General features: G+C 36.9%; 1 protein-coding gene across 3 annotated transcripts in view; it reads left to right on the plus strand.

Moving 5' to 3' along the window:
• The first annotated feature begins 98 nt into the window (after positions 1-98).
• Positions 99-19,190, plus strand: part of babam2 (BRISC and BRCA1 A complex member 2) — an 85,152-nt gene continuing 66,060 nt past the window's right edge. For 2 of the 3 annotated variants that reach the window (XM_041251122.1, XM_041251124.1), the window contains exons 1-4: positions 99-203; positions 1,958-2,138; positions 5,426-5,502; positions 9,618-9,712. In XM_041251122.1, the coding sequence (XP_041107056.1) occupies positions 2,002-2,138; positions 5,426-5,502; positions 9,618-9,712 (309 nt within the window). In that variant the 5' untranslated portion in view covers positions 99-203; positions 1,958-2,001. Of the gene's footprint in view, positions 204-230; positions 472-1,957; positions 2,139-5,425; positions 5,503-9,617; positions 9,713-19,190 lie in introns of those variants that run through there. The other variant, XM_041251123.1, reaches the window with a different exon arrangement.

Here is a 19,190-nt window from a genome sequence, read left to right on the forward strand (position 1 = left end):
AACTGTGTTTTGTGTTTTAATTAGGTCTATAACTTATTAAACAACTAACTTGTGTGATTGAATTGGATCAGGCAGTTTCGTGGGTAGTCCGAGGATGCTCGAAACATTATGAAAATAGTCTGCACCGGAAGAACAAGTTAAGTGTTGCTGTAAACCCAATTCAACCTGAAATACTTACGGATATTTGTTGGAAATATTTCGAGGTATTGAGACAGTCTTTTATTTTGATTCATGTGCTTAATTTATACAATGTTTCTGTAGTCGAGACTCGAATTTTTTTGCTTGCTCATGTTTAGCACAGCGATATTAATTTCAAATACAGCACGGTGACTGAGTAGTATAACTATATGACACATGTATAATAGTGTAAGTGGTATTTTCTACACATTTAAATGCATATTGTCTTGGTACGCTGTCCTACCCACAACTTGTTCGACTGCTACAAACCAACTCGCCCTTCTTTTGCTGGATGTGAGTAGACCTTGTGAGTGGATCAAGAAGTTTGGGATTGCGTTTTAGTTAAAGTTAAAATCACATAATTAATAGTAAACACGAACTATATGTCAAAAAATATGGGAGACGGTGCCAGTGTCATTGCTGTATATATTGTTCAGCCAGGAAACGGTCACACATTCAACAACAAACACGTATAGCGAGTTACACAATGTACAACTGCATATTTAACCACATCACAAGAAAACAAAACAGTGTGTGTGTGTGTATATATATATATATATATATATATATATATATATATATATATATATATATATATATATATATATATATATATATATATATATATATATATATATATATATATATATATATATATATATATATATATGTGTGTGTGTGTGTATATATGTGTGTATATATATATATATATATATATATATATATATATATATATATATATATATGTATATATATATATATATATATATATATATATATATATATATATATATATATATATATATAATATATAAACAATCCTGACATTTTAGTTAGTGTGTTAAGAAAAGCCAAGGTAACAAGATTTGTACTTTTGAAATACCACCAGGCAATAACATGGGTTCACCCACACTGTGCAAAATCAACCAGCATCTGACTGGTTTGCTCCTAATATTAACCATGGTGAAAATCCCAGGACCTGCTGCCGACTAACAAGTTGACAGAAATCACATTCACTCCATTAAGAGATTATATTACAAAACAGTTTGATTGACTTTAGAATTGTACAGTAAAATGACTTTTTCTCAAGATGCAGCACTGTATTTGAAAGCCAGGGATGGAAATTATTTTTCCATTGCTGGAATTTCCAACCAGGATCTAAGTTACAGGAAAGCAAGTGGTAAAAACAAAAAAAAGGTTAGCTAACAAATCAGACAAAAAGTAACACTGATGGATATTTACTAAAACCTGACAAAACTTGACCAAAAAACAAAAAAACTAGCAACTTGTGGCAAGCTAATTTGAGGTCCAGTGTTGCCTGACATCATTTCTAGATACTTTTGTTTGTGTGCCATTCATTTTAGCTGTTATGCCCCTTTAATTGCTTGCTAACCAACTGTGCTTAGATTTAATAATATTATTACTGGTTCTTTATTGGGTTGAGATTGTTTTGGTTCTTCACTTGGATATGCAAGTACAATGCTGTGTATAATACACTTTTGCATCCTGTTAGTTTGCTGCAGGCCACATGGTCTGCTGACAGCTAGACCTTCAGAGTGAGTTTGAACTACAACACATGAATATGATTAGGTACCAGGAAGCAGCAGGAACTTTTCATCTGTAGCATTGTATTTAAAATTTCTATTGAAATGTATAATAAAAAAAAAATAACATGTAAGGAAATGTTTAGTGCTCATATAAATGGCTGATTGCACTGTGCTGTATATCTGTTAGGAGTTGTAGTTTGTATTGCGTTCACTTCTCTGTGTGTCCTCTACAGTGGTGCAGGCGCCCCAGTGAGGCGGCAGGAAGGTGTTGAGCAAGATGAACAGCATGTCCCCTGAAGTGACTCTTAACAGGATCTCCCCAGAGCTCAGGCCCCTCCTCTCAACCATGGTCAGGAACGGCAAGGTGGGACTGGACTCCACCAGCTGCCTCCGGATCACTGATCTCAAGTCGGGGTATGTGCTGCTCCTGGGGGTCTAGTTACTCTAAACAGGTGCAAATCTGAATACCACAGCCCTGTAGAGATTTCAAGGAATTTCAGTTATGCCGGCCACAGTATACTTACAGCATCCAATGAACTGATATTACTTGTATATAGTACACGCACGTGAACATTTCAGATTCTATACATGCACTGTACACATTTCAAACTAATTGCAGATACTCTGGGACTTCTGGGTTGTACCTGGGATCTCTAGTCCTGCATCCAGATACATGTGTACCTGTCAGGGCTCTTACAATAACTAACACTAAAAGGAAACTGAATTCTTATAATAAGGTGTGGTTACAGTAATGGAGTATTACGATCAGACAGAGACATTGGTAAAAAAAAAAAAAAAAAAAAATGTATTAAGAGAAAATGTGTGTTATCCAAGTTCATAGGAATAAGAATTGAATATATTAATGCCATTGGTATTTTCATTTATGGGTTATTGTAAATTTAATAATACTTGCTATTCAATGGAAAGATTCCCTGCCCTCGGATTGGCTGAGCTAGAGGGATGCAATCCCTAGTATATGCCCTTACGATTTTTGTAAACACATCACAAAAACAAATCAAACAATATCACTCTGCAAATTTAAGTTGAAACAAAATGTTGTTTAAATGCTGCTTTCAACCTTTTTAATAAAATTCACATAAAATAATACGGACACCTCTGAGATTTTTGCCAACACTGTAAAAGTAGTGCAGAGATCCAACCAGTGTAATCAATAAAAATATCTGGTGCACTTGCAGGACATTGGGACAAAATACAGTTGGTAACATAATAGCAACAATTTTAAAAACAATGTTTTATTAACTAATTTTATAGTACACAACATTGTTATTATGGAGGACTATGTTTTGTAAAATGTTTATTTTAAAGTGCTTATGTGGAAGGATACATAAAAAATAAATAAATAAAGCTAAAATAAATAACAATTATAATTCATTGTTCTGTAACATTAAAGTATAAAAGCAATAAGACCCTCCGTATCGGGCATTACCAGGCATTAAGGACTGTTTGGTTGTAATAGCGCGCTCAACTGTGTGTGTGTGTGTGATCATGCAGAAATCCTCCTCTAACATTTGGAAAAGGGTGCACGTTAATTGACTCCCTTACGAAAAATCAAAATACAATATACTACTCCCATCCCATGTAGCTCCTAATACTGAACCTGCACACTCAGACACATGCCTTCATTCTTATTCCTGCAGCGATGAGAAGTGGGATCAGTTCAGAGCAGATTTAGCAGGGGCCTGATGGAAGTTACTTAATGTGTGCCGATGCGAAAGGCGAGTTTTAAATCTGTGATTGTATAAATAAAAAATATGAAGGCTGAACAACATAAAGGTTATGAATATACTGAGAGTTAAAAAAAATGTCAAGAATAGAGGAAGCAGTCTCGGTGGAAAACAAGTGTTCTAACCTGTTCCAGACTGGCTCCAGGGTGCAAATGGAAATGTGGCATAACCACATCTTCATGTGGGGAGTGTGTGTACAACATGTGTACAGTATGCTGAAATCTTGCAGTATGTTGCAGATGTATCCTCTTGTCTCCTTCCTTGAAATGCACAAGCAAGCAAAACAACCAAACAAACACATAAAAACCATTCAAAGCAGAAATTAGGAATACGCACACTACATCCTGTTTGTTTATCCGCTTATATTAAGACCACAAAAAACACACCACTTTAACAGGATGAGATTACAAGTAAACAACAGCTGCTAAGTAAGTAGTGCTTCACTGTACAAATAATGAATGAATGTTGATGCATACCTAACTGGACTGAAGTCAGCATGGTTCACAGAGACTCATTACCAGTGGTTTTCTTTTAATAAAGTCCATTACTGAAGCAGTGTTCATGTTTTAAAAATATAAGCCTCATACGTGGGTTGCTGTTAAAGCTAATGACACAATTCCCTAGATTGTACCTGTCTTGCAGTTCTATTCGCTTTGTTCTGTGTGTATCACATTTACAGTTTTAAAAGAAGCACATCTTGTAGTAAACATTTCTTTTTTTTTTTTAAACCCTCATAAGGTAGCCTGGGGTCCATTCGGTACCCACGGTGCTTTAGTATTAGTTATTATGTGGATCTAGTTTCCTTTTAGGTAGTTGTCAGGCACCCATCCTGTTACACTATGCAAAGCATAATTCTAGTCCAGGTAGCCTGGTTGAATTTCCTAAATTGTTTTAGGTTTGTGGTCTGTGTGGACCCCAGGCGTAGTGTATTGGCAGGCCTGACTGTCTCGCGTGAATATCTCAGACACTGTAATGGTTTGTTTCAAGGCTTATTTGAAAGTACATATTTGGAGCTTTTCAATTATGTATCGTATGTCCTGAACATATGTTCCTAAGGAAAAACTATAGCAAACCGAAACTAAGGCTTGAGTCATGTGACGTGAGTCGGCTCCTAAGTTTGATTTGTTGCCTATTACTCGGTGGCTTCAAGAGATAGCGTCCCGGTTTTAATGTCATTTAAAAGCAGAAAGAGCGAGGAACACAGTCAATATACCAATTGAAAGAAGAGGCTTGGGGCTCTCCCGTGATCTCACACGTGCCTAGATGACATGTTCCTAGAATAAATTACAGCGTCCAGAATACAGAGGTGCCTTCACTTGCTACAAGACTTGCATTGAGAGTCTTATCCATTTTGCATAGCATAAACAACACCTTATATGAAACGATGGCTAGAAGTAAAAGAAATGCAAAATACAGTGTTCATATACACATTTTCATTCATTCATTCACTCCAGTTGTTAGATGTTGTTTTATTGCTGTTGGACCTCGGTTACCAGGAAAGTCAGTTTTCTGACGTGTCCTTATGAGGGTCAATATCTCCTCTCAAACTAGGTTAAAGAAAACTCTCGGTTTTGTAGTCCTTCATTTAGGTGGTACTCTGTAGATCATTTCATTTCTGAACGTCTTCATGTTGCTGGCTGTACACCATGTATAGTTAAAAGGGGAAGCAGCTGGTTGGTTAATGATGGGGCGGAAGGCCCTAAATGGGAGGAGGGAATTTTACATTATTCTTAACTGAGTTAAACTGACCAAGGAAGTACAACTGCCTACTTGAAAGTGTTCTTTAATCTGGTAAAGTACTGTGTATAATTACATGTTTGCTATAGGATGTGCTTCATTCAAAACTGCACACATGATACCTACTGTAAATGTAAGTGCAAGACAAGTAGTATTTATATGGGATCATTTCATTAGTAGCCACTTGTAAACCTTCTGTTTTCCCTGGTCTTTTCTCAGGTGCACTTCCCTGACAGTGGGCCCCTGCTGTGACCGATTCAAACTACACATCCCATACGCTGGGGAGACGCTTAAATGTAAGTGTGATCCTCTTGGATATCACTCGATTTTCTCCCTGTCCACGTTCTTTAAAGTGTATTTAACTTCAAGTGCCATTCCGTTTGTTGTTTTCTTCCTGTCTGTTACCGCGAGGTACAGTAAAGTCTGGTAAAGACAGATATGTGGGTCATTCCAGCTCAAGTGCATCCTATTCTGGAGAGGTGCTTCCTCATTTTGTGATCGATTAAACATAAACCTTAAGGTTGGGTAAGGGGTTCCAGGGTAAAGTAAGTGTCTTGTGCCTGCAAAAGAAGAGCTGTGTGACTCCTGACACACATGGCTAGCACATGCCTGAAGGTGGTAAAAATGGCTATTTTAGTGAACTATTTTGAATTAGATTTTCCTTTCGAAATGAAATAGTACAATGCACTTCCTGTAAATACTGTATATTTATAATTTTCTCAACCATATATACAGTGCCTATAGAAAGTCTACAGCTCCTTGAAATTTTTCACATTTTGTTGTGTCAGTGCCTCAGAGTTTCATGCATTTAAATGAGGATTTTTGTCCACTTATCTACACACCATACTCCACATTGTTAAGGGAAAAAAAGGTTTTATTGAGAAAAAAATTACATATTAAAAATACAAAGCTGAAAGATCATAATTGGATAAGTCTCCACCCCCCTGAGTAATACTTGGTGGAAGCACCTTTGGCAGCAATTACAGATGTGAATGTGTTGGTCTCTACCAACTTTGCACACCTAGATTTGGCAATATTTGACCATTCTTCTTTACAAAACAGTTCAAGCTCTGTCAAGTTCCTTGGGGAGCGTTGATGGATAGCAATCTTCAAGTCATGCCACAAATTTTCGATTGAATTTAGGTTGGGGCTCTGACTGGGCCACTCAAGGACATTTTGAAAGAGCGTTGGTGCTCATGGTTGAGTCTTTGCTTTGAAGTGCACTACCCTGCAGAGAGAACCTACAGGAACTGCTAAATTTATCCTGAAATCATGTGAATCACTACAATTTAACACAGGTGGAGGCCACTTAACTTGGTGTGTGATTTTGAAGGCAATTGGTTACACCAAGCTAAAAGTAAACCCAGATGCAAAAGTATAACTGTTAGTAAATCATTTTATGCTGGAGACAAAATAAACATTTACTTTGTAATTCCTTGGTGATTGGAAGTGGGTAGAGGTTTTGAAGTGTCCTCTTAAGTTTGTATCAGGAAAGACGTGCTGATTAGCTGTATAATGCCCTCGATTGGCACAGGTGCTCAGCTTTCAGTATCTGTTGACTGGTGCACAAAGAATACACATCCCACATTTATTCAAAAGATCCCAAATCCAAGACTGGTGTGCTTCTTTAGGATGATCCATGTCTTAGGAAAAAGGCAATCCCATGGTTTACTGAAGCTGGTAAAGAAATATAGTAGAGGAATTGCTTTTTTCTGAGAACAACATTTACAGAGTTCAAGATTTAGTTTATCTGAGTTTATCTTATATTAGACTAAGAAATTTATACTAAGTAATGCAAACACCAAACATTATTTCCCCCTTCTATACTGTAGATGCTGCCCAGTACAAATGAACCAGTTCACTGTTTTTACATCTGGATATATCAATGATACAGGTCCTTTTGCACAGATTAATGTTTACAAATCCTCACAAACAATCCTCCATATTTTATTCCAAAGTGTTTTGTAAAAAATACAGCGATGCCACAGATCCCTCATGGTTATTTCTATAAAGCCCTTTTATCATTTCTATACTATGAAAAATGTTTTTGTTCAGGTAAAGTGCAATGTGATTTTTTTTCCCCCTTCTATTCAAACTTTATTATTCCCTGTATAAAAATTACAAGATAGTACAAGGGACCCTGAGCAAAATGTTTTCAAACTCTGATTATTTATTTATAACAAAGCCATCTCTATAGAATGTCAATCTTTAATAGTTTATCTCGAATGCTGTAATAGCACACAGTTGCTCATTATCCTGGCTGAATATTTGAATAAAGTAAAAAGTACGAGAAGCATGCCTAAAGCAGCTTATTGATTTGTGTTGTATGTAATAGTCCAGAGCAGCCCACAAGAATGAAGGGAGTCTTTTATATCTGTTTGTCCACCTCTTTCTCATTTTTTCTCTGTTTAACAATATCTAGCTAGCTAGCTACCTGTCTGTCTTTCTATCTGTTGGATAACCATCTTCAGGGTCTTTTCATGTCTTCAGATGCAGACTGTGACAGTTGTCCAGTTATGCAATAAATTGATTGCCTTTTACTTTAAGTAGAATTCTCCACTTAGTGCATGCTGGAATGTTAATAGCACAGACAGTCAGAATTTGTCAGCAGCAAAATAAAAGTATATTTTTCAGTGTTGCTGAAATTGTCATTCTCTCTGCTTTCTCTGTCCTTGCATGAGGAGTCCTTCTTAAAATCATAAAGGGGAGGAATTAACCTTTTCCACACATGAATGAGTGCAGGGCTTCAACACCCATTTTTCACTCTTTTTGATGCAGTAAAGTGGCCAGAAAAATACATTTTCCAAAATGATATATTCTTATGCTTGCACTTGTCATGTTTTGCAGTCTTTGCTGAAATATAGGAGCCATGATATTAATGGCACTTACATGCTTTATTTAGAAGACCATGATCTTTGTGTAGACAAAGTGTACTTTTTCTGGGTGTGTTAAGCATACCAAACGAGGTTCAAAGAAGTCTGGCTCAAGGAAGCATGTCTGTGTTTAATGATGATTACCAATAAGCTTGGTATTATGGGGGAGCAATAGCAAAAAATCTATTGCAGACACCATTGGTAGACAGCTGCTCACAAGTCCTCCACCAAATAAATCTAATACAGTGGAGTCTTTGTCTTATTCTCAGGGTATGAAAAGTACCCTTAATCTCTTGTTTTAAAGCACACTTCACCACTGTGACCTTGCATCTTTGACTTGGCATTCCTGATTTTGAAGTACCAATTTATTTATCTAACAAAACAAACAAAAGCCCTTTATATCCCGTTGAACAGTTTCCAGAAAAGCCTACCTTCACTAAAGACAAGCCTAAAATAGCTAGGATTTTTTTTTTTTTTTATCTCCACAATATAATGGATTTTGTAGCTTTCTTTTTAAAGCAAAATATTTCTCTACAGAATGGGTCTCAATTTGAAGTAAGTATGTAGAACTGTGCATCACAAGAATACAATTTTAAGCCAAGATACAGGCTGATGTACAGAAGGGTCACCATTTGTATAGCCTTGATTTGCATGGTATCCTTTCCTCAAGGTCTGCAGGTCTTTTTCTCTAATAGAGCATAAGATCATAAGGAAATTACGAACAAGATTGCTGGTGTGGTTCTGGAAACCAGTCAGTAAAATAGTTTGATACTATAGCAGCATCTCATCCTCCACGAATAAGGACTTTTTGTTTTTTCTAGAAATCCCAAAAGTCTATACATTTTTAGCATTTCGAATTCTTAGCTCAGTTTCTAAAGTAATGATTTTTTTCAGTTAATATTCTCAATTTGTACTCCTGTGTTTGTTATTTATTTATTTTTTTTGTAATGCCTAATTGGTCCCCTTCCTTTTCCTGAAAGCATTGGCTTTACCTGTAGGGGTGGGGACGTCCTCTAAAACCAGAGGCAGGCAGTACTGGCTCTGAGTAGAAGGTTTACCAGCAGGGGGCACTTGGGCGTCTTTGTTAAATAAGAAATAATTAAAGGGTATAGTAGTAGGTTATAATATAGTAACATTTTAAAACCATGGAATGGACATAGCAAACATTTCTTTTGTTTAAAATGATCCCATCTTTGCTTCCCTGCAGCTGGAAAGGGTCTTATATTTAGAGAACCCCTTTCCCAATTGTGAGCCAGTCTGGTTATGACATTTTATTAACATCAGAATCTGGGCATATGTGGAGGTAACCTGCCTGACATGTCTTTTTGGGATACCAATGGCACAGAAATTGTGATCTTTGCCAGTAACAAGATTGATCTAAATGCGTTTGACATTTTTGTATTCAGTCGTGATTGGGGATCGGTTCCTAACGTGCTTGTTTTATCTGGGCCTGTAGGCTTGGTGGGTGAAAGGTTTTGTTTCTGACCCCCAGCGTGTGACTCACCTCTCTCGCTCTGTTTTGTTCTTCTGCCTATCAGGGGACATCATATTCAATGGCTGCACTCCAGACCTGCCCCCGGACTTCATTTTTGGCGAGGACGCGGAGTTTCTTCCCGAGCCCTCTGAGCTGCATGTGAGTGCCACTGAACCCTTCATGTGACTGATGTTAGGGCTTTGGGAAAAGAAAAAAAGACACAAAAAAAGGGCTTCATTCTGGAATGTGCAAACTGTAGCAGATTATTTATTTTATTGATTCAGCACTCTTAGGCGCTCTCTCTACCTTGTTTTTTTGTGTTTACTTAATCCAACAAACAACAGCTGTTAACCCTGGAACTCAGTCTTGTAGGAGTCAGTACAACCTACAGTAGATCACATCTGTATTAACTCTGTTATGTGCTAACCAGCCAGCTTCCTTGAGAAACCTTGCATTTACCATCACTTTGAACCAAATTACAATGCAACCTTGAACAACTTTTCTTTAATAACCTTTTATCTAATCACAAGGTCATCTTATGACCTGGTGATGATGGGATTGTTAGATTGTTTTTTTTTACTCATGTATTGATTGCAAAGAACAAAATGTATTAATGAAAAGTCTTTCGTGAAGGCGTTTTTGGGCCAAACAAATTTGTGATCATATCTTTTGCATTTTGGTGTTCTTTGTTCTAAGTGCTACCACCCATTATCTCTATATTAATCCATGACTCGTTTGGTGAAATGATTTCATATGGCACGGCCCATGTGATTTCTTAGTAGTAACTAATACTTGATATGGGGCAGTAGTGCTTTTTTCTAGTTTTTCTGGGTCTTGAGTGCAAATAGAAATGTAAAAAATAATTCTCCTTAAATAATTTCCCTCCATTACCACAGCAAGTACTCTATCAATTTGGTTTAGAACATTTCGTTTTCCAGAGTTCACTTACTTGGCGTGAGAGATAGTTAATCCAATTTGAATGTAACTTCCCCTTTAAGACAAGTTTGACTAAGTAGCCTTAAGAATATATTCCAATGTGTTTTTTTCCATGGCCAGTTGTTGACTTGCGAAACAGATGGGCGTCTCTTTGGTGAATAGTGTCTGTGATGGGGTGTGGTATTCTGTGGGTTTTAACTTGAATACATGCAAGTCACTTTCTAACAGCCCCAGTGCGGGCGTGGCGACTCAGTATATAAGGCGTGGCTATATATATATATATATTATATATATCTGTATATTATATAAGATATATATATATCTATATATATGGAATATCCTAATTAATATTTGTGGTTGTGCAGGTTTTATGATTAAGTGCTTCATCGTTACGATAGTATTGTAACAGATGTCCGCGATCTAGAAATTTCGTGCCTCGTATTAGGAGCGTGGACATAGATCTTACGGAGTCTTGCAATTGGATTGTAGGTGAACATTCTTAGAGAGTATAAAAGGGTTAGGCATAGGATGATTGCTGTCATTACCAATAAGTCAATATGGGAAAAAGTAAAGAGCTACCTGAATTATTTATTGTCATAAAGCTGGAGAAGGTTACAAGATTTCCAAGCATTTGAGTATCCCAATTTTAACTATTGTTTCTATTATTAAGAAGTACAAGACTCATGGTACTGACATAACGCTCCCTTGGTCTGGAAGAAAGAAGGTTCTTTCACCAAGAACAAGTAGAAGAATTGTGAGGAAGGTTAATAACAATTCCTTGAATAAAAATATTCAAAGTGAATTGGCTGCAGTTAGGACTGGGGTTTCCATTTCAACCACAGGTCGAGTATTGCATGGTGAAGGTCTCACTGGTTGCAGACCAAGGAAAAGGATAACAGTTCTGGACAAGTTCTGTTGAGTGATGAAAAAAATTGAGCTATTTGGCCATGTTAATAGTTGTTATGTTTGGAGAAAGTCTAGTGAGGTGTACAAAGAAAACATCAGTGGTTATTTCCTTCTACGGGGCTGTTTTTTCCTTTAATGGCACAGGAAATGTAGTTCAAATACATGGTAAAATGGATTCCATAGCAGACCAAAAGATATTGGCCAATCGTCCGAAACCCTCCGCTACAAAACTTGGTTTAATACTTAATTGGACATTCCAACACAACTACGAGCCAAGGCACACATACAAATCTGCTTCAGAATGGTCAAAGAAGAACAACATCAAGGTTCTGGAATGGCCGAGTCAAAGTCCCGATCTAGATCAGATTGAGAATCTTAGCTATGAGTTGAAGAAGTCCTTGGAATTTGAATGAACTGGAAAAATTTTGCGTAGAGGAATGGTCAAAAATCTCTAAAGAATCATGCTAAAAGCTCATTGACAAATAACCTAATCATTACTATTGCTAAAGGTGCCTCAATTAGCTATTAGCTTGTAAGGGTATGAATACTTTTTAGTTAGCATTTTTTTTGAGTTTTGCAAAAAAAATTGCTGAAATAATTATTGTAGACATCTATTTCTTGTAACTTTTTTTGCTCATCCACAAAAGCAAAACTTTTGATACAGAAGATTTTTCCTATAATTGTTTTTTTTTTGAGAAATTTCTAGAAATTATAAATTTCCATTGGGGTATGTAAACTTTTGACTACAACTGTATATATATTATACTTAGAAACCAAAAACAATAATTTCATACAGTATGTAAAAAGCGAAAGCCCTGAAAAAACCTGATTTAAATAAAATATGTACCGAAAAATTAAATTAATAGAAACCAAAAAAGACCCCCTAATTATACAGTAGAGCATTGCTGTAGTTACTGCCATCAGCCACACAAGGACCTGGGGGAGATATAATAGTTCTAGATACATTATACTTGTTGTTGACATTCTGGATTTTTTTAATTTGTTTTTTTGTTGTTGCAAAAACAGCAGAGTGCTTTTGACTGTGTGTTGATTTAAAAAAAATGTCTTTGCTGTAAACTGAAACAATGTTGTGGCTGGATGCCATGGAAATGTTGAGTTAACAATATGAAATGCGCTTTCTTTGCTTTAGCCAGTGAAACCGTTTTATAGAGGTGTATGTTGTGACCTGTATCAAATCATTTAGTTGATAATTACATTTGATGTTAGGTTGAAGTTTCCATGAGTTATTTGTTGGGAGTATAGCATTTAATATTGTAGATTGCTCATGACTGTATCATATCTTCCATTAGGGGTGGTTGTTTTTTTGGTAATTTCCCAAAAGTTTAGGCTTTAGGATAAAACACATTTTAAACATTTAAACTGCAACATACAATATTGGGAATGTTTGACACCAATCAAAAGGCCATCATAAGAAGCCCTCTATCACATTTTATTAATTACTGCAATATGTATTTGTGTAAGATTGGGCTGTGTAAGATTACACTGTACAGTATGGCTAACACCTGCTATATTACAGTCCGTTTGGCCTACATATTGTTGACAACAGTTTAATATTTAAGGCAAAATTCTACATTTAACATTGAGCTGATGTTTAAATGTTTAAACACTCCTATCATGTAGATGTACACCGCTATTAAACTATTATCGTACGATGTACCATTTGCATTTTTTTTTTTTTTTGCTGTTGCTGTTCCCAAAGAATGCACCTGGTTGTGGAACTCTTGATTCAAAGTATCACTGTAGTCTTGTTCCTACCGACCCCAGTCTAATTTACTGATAACAGACAACAGCTGTATCAGTCATAACTAAAATGAGACTATTCATTTTCATGTGTCATTTAGCTTCAGAAGTTCTGCCTTTCAACATTTTTCTACAAGAATAAAACCTAAACTATTTTTGGGACAGGAAATCCCTTTGTGGACCACAAAATTGTGAATTTTAAATTCAGAAGAAAACAAAACTTGAGTTTGCTGATTAATTTGGGAAAATACAGTGTTTGGAAAACACCTTGTGTTTTCCTTGTGTTTTTCATGGATTAATTAGCATAACCTCATTTACACTTAATTATAAATTGGCTGCCACTAGAAATCGTTCATATATGAACGATAATGTAATGGTCATGTTAGACACTCATTTTAAGCCTTTTTAAACAACCATTGGTTGCTTGCCAAGTGACTAACGGCTCCAAAGGCTCCAACAACAAATCGGGGATGATTTTTTTAGTCGGGAGATTCGGCGATTGCAAGTTTACCAGAAATCATACTAAATCGTCCAAAATGTTTATAAACCCAAAACTAAATAAACAGAATATTAACTGTAGTGAAATATTCACAGGATAAACTTCAGGGGTGACTCTCCAATCAAAATGCATTTCACTAAAGATCCAAGCCAATAGAGATACCATTTATGAGGTGCAGCATTTCAGTATCCTAGGTTTCGATTTTGATTACTGTATATACCATGATTTCAAAGTGCAGCAGTACCGGAGAGCATACTAAACTGCTTTACATAACCAAGAATGCCTACTGACCCAAATTATTTTTTGTACAGAAGATATTGATGAGTTGACAGATCTCTCTGATGGTGAACTTTTTCACATTACACACCCAATTTGGTGTAAAATAAAAAACATATTTGTGGATATTTATCCTAATACAGAAGCCGAAAGTCAAGTTCTCAGTCAGACCTCAAATGGGTAGAATGTTCACCGTTGCAAAAGGGTTAATCATGTTTTAACTCCTTTTAATTGCGACGTTCTTCCTAGTTAGATAATCGATTATTGGCCCAGTAGTGGTAGGATGTACTGCAGCCGTAGCCACACCCCCAGTGAGTGACGTCACGTGTTTTGTTTGCTCTATCAAGAGAAATACATTTTAGTTTAGCTTCTTCAGAGTTCAAGTGAGTCCAGACTCTTTCTTTCTTACACATTAAACAACGCAATATGGTTTCAGAAATGGTTAGAACCTGACTTCATTGAAGAGAAAGGAAACTGGAGTTTCAGCAGAGCTTCCTGGATAGAAAAAAAGTACAGTAAGAAAAATGATTTATAGATAATTTAAAGCAGTTCAAAGTTTAAGCTAATGTGGTAAACCGAAAATCCCAAATTACACACTGGCCTGCATGAGCTGCTAAAGAGGTGGTGCCCCCTGTTGCTAGGCAACGAAAGGAGACTGTGCTAGCTGCTCCTGCAGATTGATACATTGTATAAAAACAGAAAAGAAAAAGAAAAAAAACTGTCAGTTCAACTACATATCAGATAACGCCACCTGATGATTTTGATCTTGCAAGACCAGAAGAATTTGTTAAATGGCTTAGACGTTTTGAAAGATTCAGGGTGGCAAGCAGCCTTGCACAAGCATATGAAGTACATCAAGTAAACACACTGATTTACTGCATGGGGGAAAAAGCAGATGAGATACTGTATGAGTTTGGATTGAGTGAAGCTCAATGTACAGAGTACTACACAGTTATCAACAAATTCAAAGAGTACTTCACAGAGAAAAGGAAGTTTATATATGAGAGGATTACATTTAACTCAAGAAAGCAGGAACAAGATGAACTAATGAATGGTTTTATTGCTTCCTTTAACTTATGGAAACTATAATAAGATCCAAAATGGAAAATTACCTTTATGGTAACAGGGTCCTGGGAGACAGTCAACATGGTTTTAGGAAAGGGAGATCGTGTCTAACTAACTTGCTTGATTTTTTTGAGGATGCAACATCGATAATGGATAATTGCAAAGCATATGACATGGTTTATTTGGATTTCCAAAAAGCTTTTGACAAAGTCCCGCACAAAAGATTAATTCTCAAACTGAACGCAGTAGGGATTCAAGGAAACACATGTACATGGATTAGGGAGTGGTTAACATGTAGAAAACAGAAAGTACTGATTAGAGGAAAAACCTCAGAATGGAGTGTGGTAACCAGCGGTGTACCACAGGGATCAGTATTAGGTCCTCTGCTATTCCTAATCTACATTAATGATTTAGATTCTGGTATAGTAAGCAAACTTGTTAAATTTGCAGACAACACAAAAGTAGGAGGAGTGGCAAACACTGTTGTAGCAGCAAAGGTCATTCAAAATGATCTAGACAAGATTCAGAACTGGGCAGACACATGGCAAATGACATTTAATAGAGAAAAGTGTAAGGTACTGCACGCAGGAAATAAAAATGTACATTATAAATATCATATGAGAGATACTGAAATTGGAGAAGGAATCCATGAAAAAGAGCTAGGAGTTTTTGTTGAAGGCTAACAAGATGCTCGGATACATTGTGAAAAGTGTTGAATTTAAATCAAGGGAAGTAATGTTAAAACTGTACAATGCACTAGTAAGACCTCATCTTGAATATTGTGTGCAGTTCTGGTCACCTCGCTATAAAAAAGATATTGCTACTTTAGAAAGAGTGCAAAGAAGAGCGACCAGAATTATTCCGTGCTTAAAAGGCATGTCATATGCAGACAGGCTAAAAGAATTGAATCTGTTCAGTCTTGAACAAAGAAGACTACGTGGCAACCTAATTCAAGCATTCAAAATTCTAAAAGGTATTGACAGTGTCGATCCAAGGGACTTTTTCAGCCTGAAAAAAGAAACAAGGACCAGGGGTCACAAATGGAGATTAGACAAAGGGGCATTCAGAACAGAAAATAGGAGGCACTTTTTTACACAGAGAATTGTGAGGGTCTGGAATCAACTCCCCAGTAATGTTGTTGAAGCTGACACCCTGGGGTGCTTCAAGAAGTTGCTTGATGAGATTCTGGGATCAATAAGCTACTAACAACCAAATGAGCAAGATGGGCCGAATGGCCTCCTCTCGTTTGTAAACTTTCTTATGTTCCTTGTGTGCTGTGGCAGAACATTGCAACGATGGGGATCTCAGAGAAGAGCTCATAAGAGATCAAATTGTTGTGGTTCTCCAGCACACCAAACTGTCTGAACGCCTACAACTGGATAGTGCACTTACATTGGAAAAGGACATAACAATGGTCAGACAAAGCGAAAACATTCGCAAACAGCAGGCGGAGCTCAGACAAGGGGAGCAAAATACCCTGAAGCTTCACACTGTACAGCTTGAAGTGCAAGCCATCAAAATCATGTGGCTCTCATAACCCTGCTATTCAAAATAGAGCATAGCCCAGACAACAAAAGACATCCAAGCAAGTGTCAGCAAGATCACAAAAGTGCACAAGGTGTGGAAAGTCTCAAATTCATGTCAAGGATAATTGTCCAGCTAAGAATGAAACATGTCATGCTTGCAACAGGACAGGTCACTTTAAAAGTGAATGTCGTTCTAAAACTGTTCTTTTTCCACTTGGTCTCAGAGTCTCCCACATGCCATCTGGCAAACTCTAGCCGAGATTTGATGTGAGTTTTTTTCAACAATGACTTTCTTTTTGCCACTCTCCCATAAAGGGCTATTGTTGCCGTATGCACAGTGCCTCCCAGCTCAGCCGTGGAAGACTGTGGAGCAGAAGCTAGTGTAGCTCTCGCTGTAGCATTGTTGTTTAGGGGATAGCCGCTGGATCAACTCCTGTTCCTCACCGAAGCCCCGTCTGGACCAGGAGACCCTGAGTGTTCTTGTCTTGCTGGTTGAAGAAACACACCGTATATTAAAGAGTTCAGCCGTGCGAGCCCTGTAAGAAAAGAAAGGGAAAACAAACCAACCTCCTCAGTGTTGAATTGACATTTCTGTCTTGTTATTATTTCCCTCTCTGCGCTACACTGGTATGTGACCTCACCTAGTCAAACACTGTAACACCGTAGTGGATATGTTTTTCAAATTATTGTTTCACTGTTGAGTGCTTTATTTGGTGATGCCATGAGCTTGTATTAAAGCAATAATGAACTTCAAAGCAACAAGGCCTCACAACCACAGTGAGCCCAGCCCATCCAAATATTAAGCTTATTGGCATTAACATGTTTAGCAGAATAGTGCTTGGGGTGTCTTAGTTTGCTGACATTTTTATTCTGAGCAGTAGGGGACAGTATAAAGAGAATGTACTGTAAACAAACATTGTACATGTACGATAATAACCTTAAATTCAAAACAAGACTTATCTCTTTGGAAGTTTATAGTGCTTTGGAGATAACGTCTGTCCATTTACTAGTGATCATTAGTTTGTTTCTAAGAACTTCTCATGCCAAAACTCAGTTTGAAGCATGTCTTCTTTCAGAATTGAAACACAAAATAACATTAACAAGCAGTGACTAAGAATAGAATCATAAGTGCTGTAGTTTCTAAAATTGTCACAAACCAAACAAACCACAGTCCCTCTTCTGGACCATTACACACGTGGATGGAAGCATTTTGGGTAATTTATAACAACTGCTTAAGCATTTCAAATGCTCTCTTGTTTTTAAATCTGAGTAATAAGAGCACTTAGTATGATAAGGGGACTGAGTTTGGGAATTATTTTAATTTTTACAAGAACTGCAATTCTGACAAAAGCAACCGTCACTGCTGTGGGAACACATGTTACTGCAATCCAGGAGGAGAACAGTTGCTGGGGTTTACTCTATTGATTTAAATGGATCTGTTAAATATTAAATTAGGACCAAACCTGCCAAAACACTTGAGACTACCACACATAAACACCAACTGTATTTAGACCTGCCACCTTTGAGATCAATTGAATAGACCCTGCTGTGATGTCATAATCAAATAAAAATCAATAGAGCTCCTTATCTATTACCCATTACTTAGCAATCCCATAGCTAGCAACACTTCAAGCTGTGTGCAAGCTTGTGTAACATACACATTTTGTATGATGTGGTATATTAAACCACGCCCAAGGCTGTTTTAGTCAATTCACAAATTCATATCAATTTATATATTACACAGTAACACCGTAAATCCAGCCCAACCATGATTATAGTCCCTCGGACTAGTTGTACTGATAAATATGTAATCATTGCCACACTGTTGTACTGCAGCCCTGGTTGCTTCAGTTTCAAACCTCCTACTTTGCTGCCTCCTGAGTAGGCAACTTGTGCATAAATATGAACTGAGTAACCAGACGCTGCTACTTCATTCTTTCATATATACGACAGCACATCCTGTTGAGTTTATTTTTTTTACACAGTATATTTTCCTAGGTACAAGCTGCCTTTTTATCCTACTGTACATTTGCATTTTCTTTTCTTGTTGAGAGTATTGTGAGTTTGTCTTCAGGTAAGAACGTATTTAAAACTAATAATAATAGTAATCAAATTAAACCCTATTTCAAAATAAAACAGTTATTATTAAGATACTAAATTGTTATTAATCAAATGAAAAATTACAGTTTGCGTCAGTTTATGAATCAAAAGTCGTAACCTGCCCCCTTAATTCTTCCCTGGAATCAGAATTTCTCCACAACATGGCGTCCCTTCCCATGAACTAAGGGTTTGGAACAGAAGTACTTGCAAAAAAATAATAAACATCCGTCTATTTCTTAGTTTTATTAGAAGAGGGAACACTTTTATGTACTCGTAACAAAGTGTACTTATGCAGAACAAAATTGATTTTATTGGCAACTGGGGGTCCCCTAGAAAGGGTAGCGCCCTGCAAATGTGTTAACAGGAAAACGGTAGGATGCAAGTTAGACTCAGCTTCATTTTGCATTTCCCTCTGCCAATTTTCGGGAGACACCCTTCTGCCCGTTCTCACGATTATAATCTGGACTGCTGTTTGGCACTGCTACAGTAACATGGGTTTAATGGAACAGTTTCCTTGGTAATGGTAAATAAATGCTGCAAAATGAAATAGTAGCTTTAACAAGTAAGT

This window comes from Polyodon spathula, chromosome 5 (assembly GCF_017654505.1).
Source record: "Polyodon spathula isolate WHYD16114869_AA chromosome 5, ASM1765450v1, whole genome shotgun sequence".
In the NCBI taxonomy this organism is placed as follows: Eukaryota; Metazoa; Chordata; class Actinopteri; order Acipenseriformes; family Polyodontidae; genus Polyodon; species Polyodon spathula.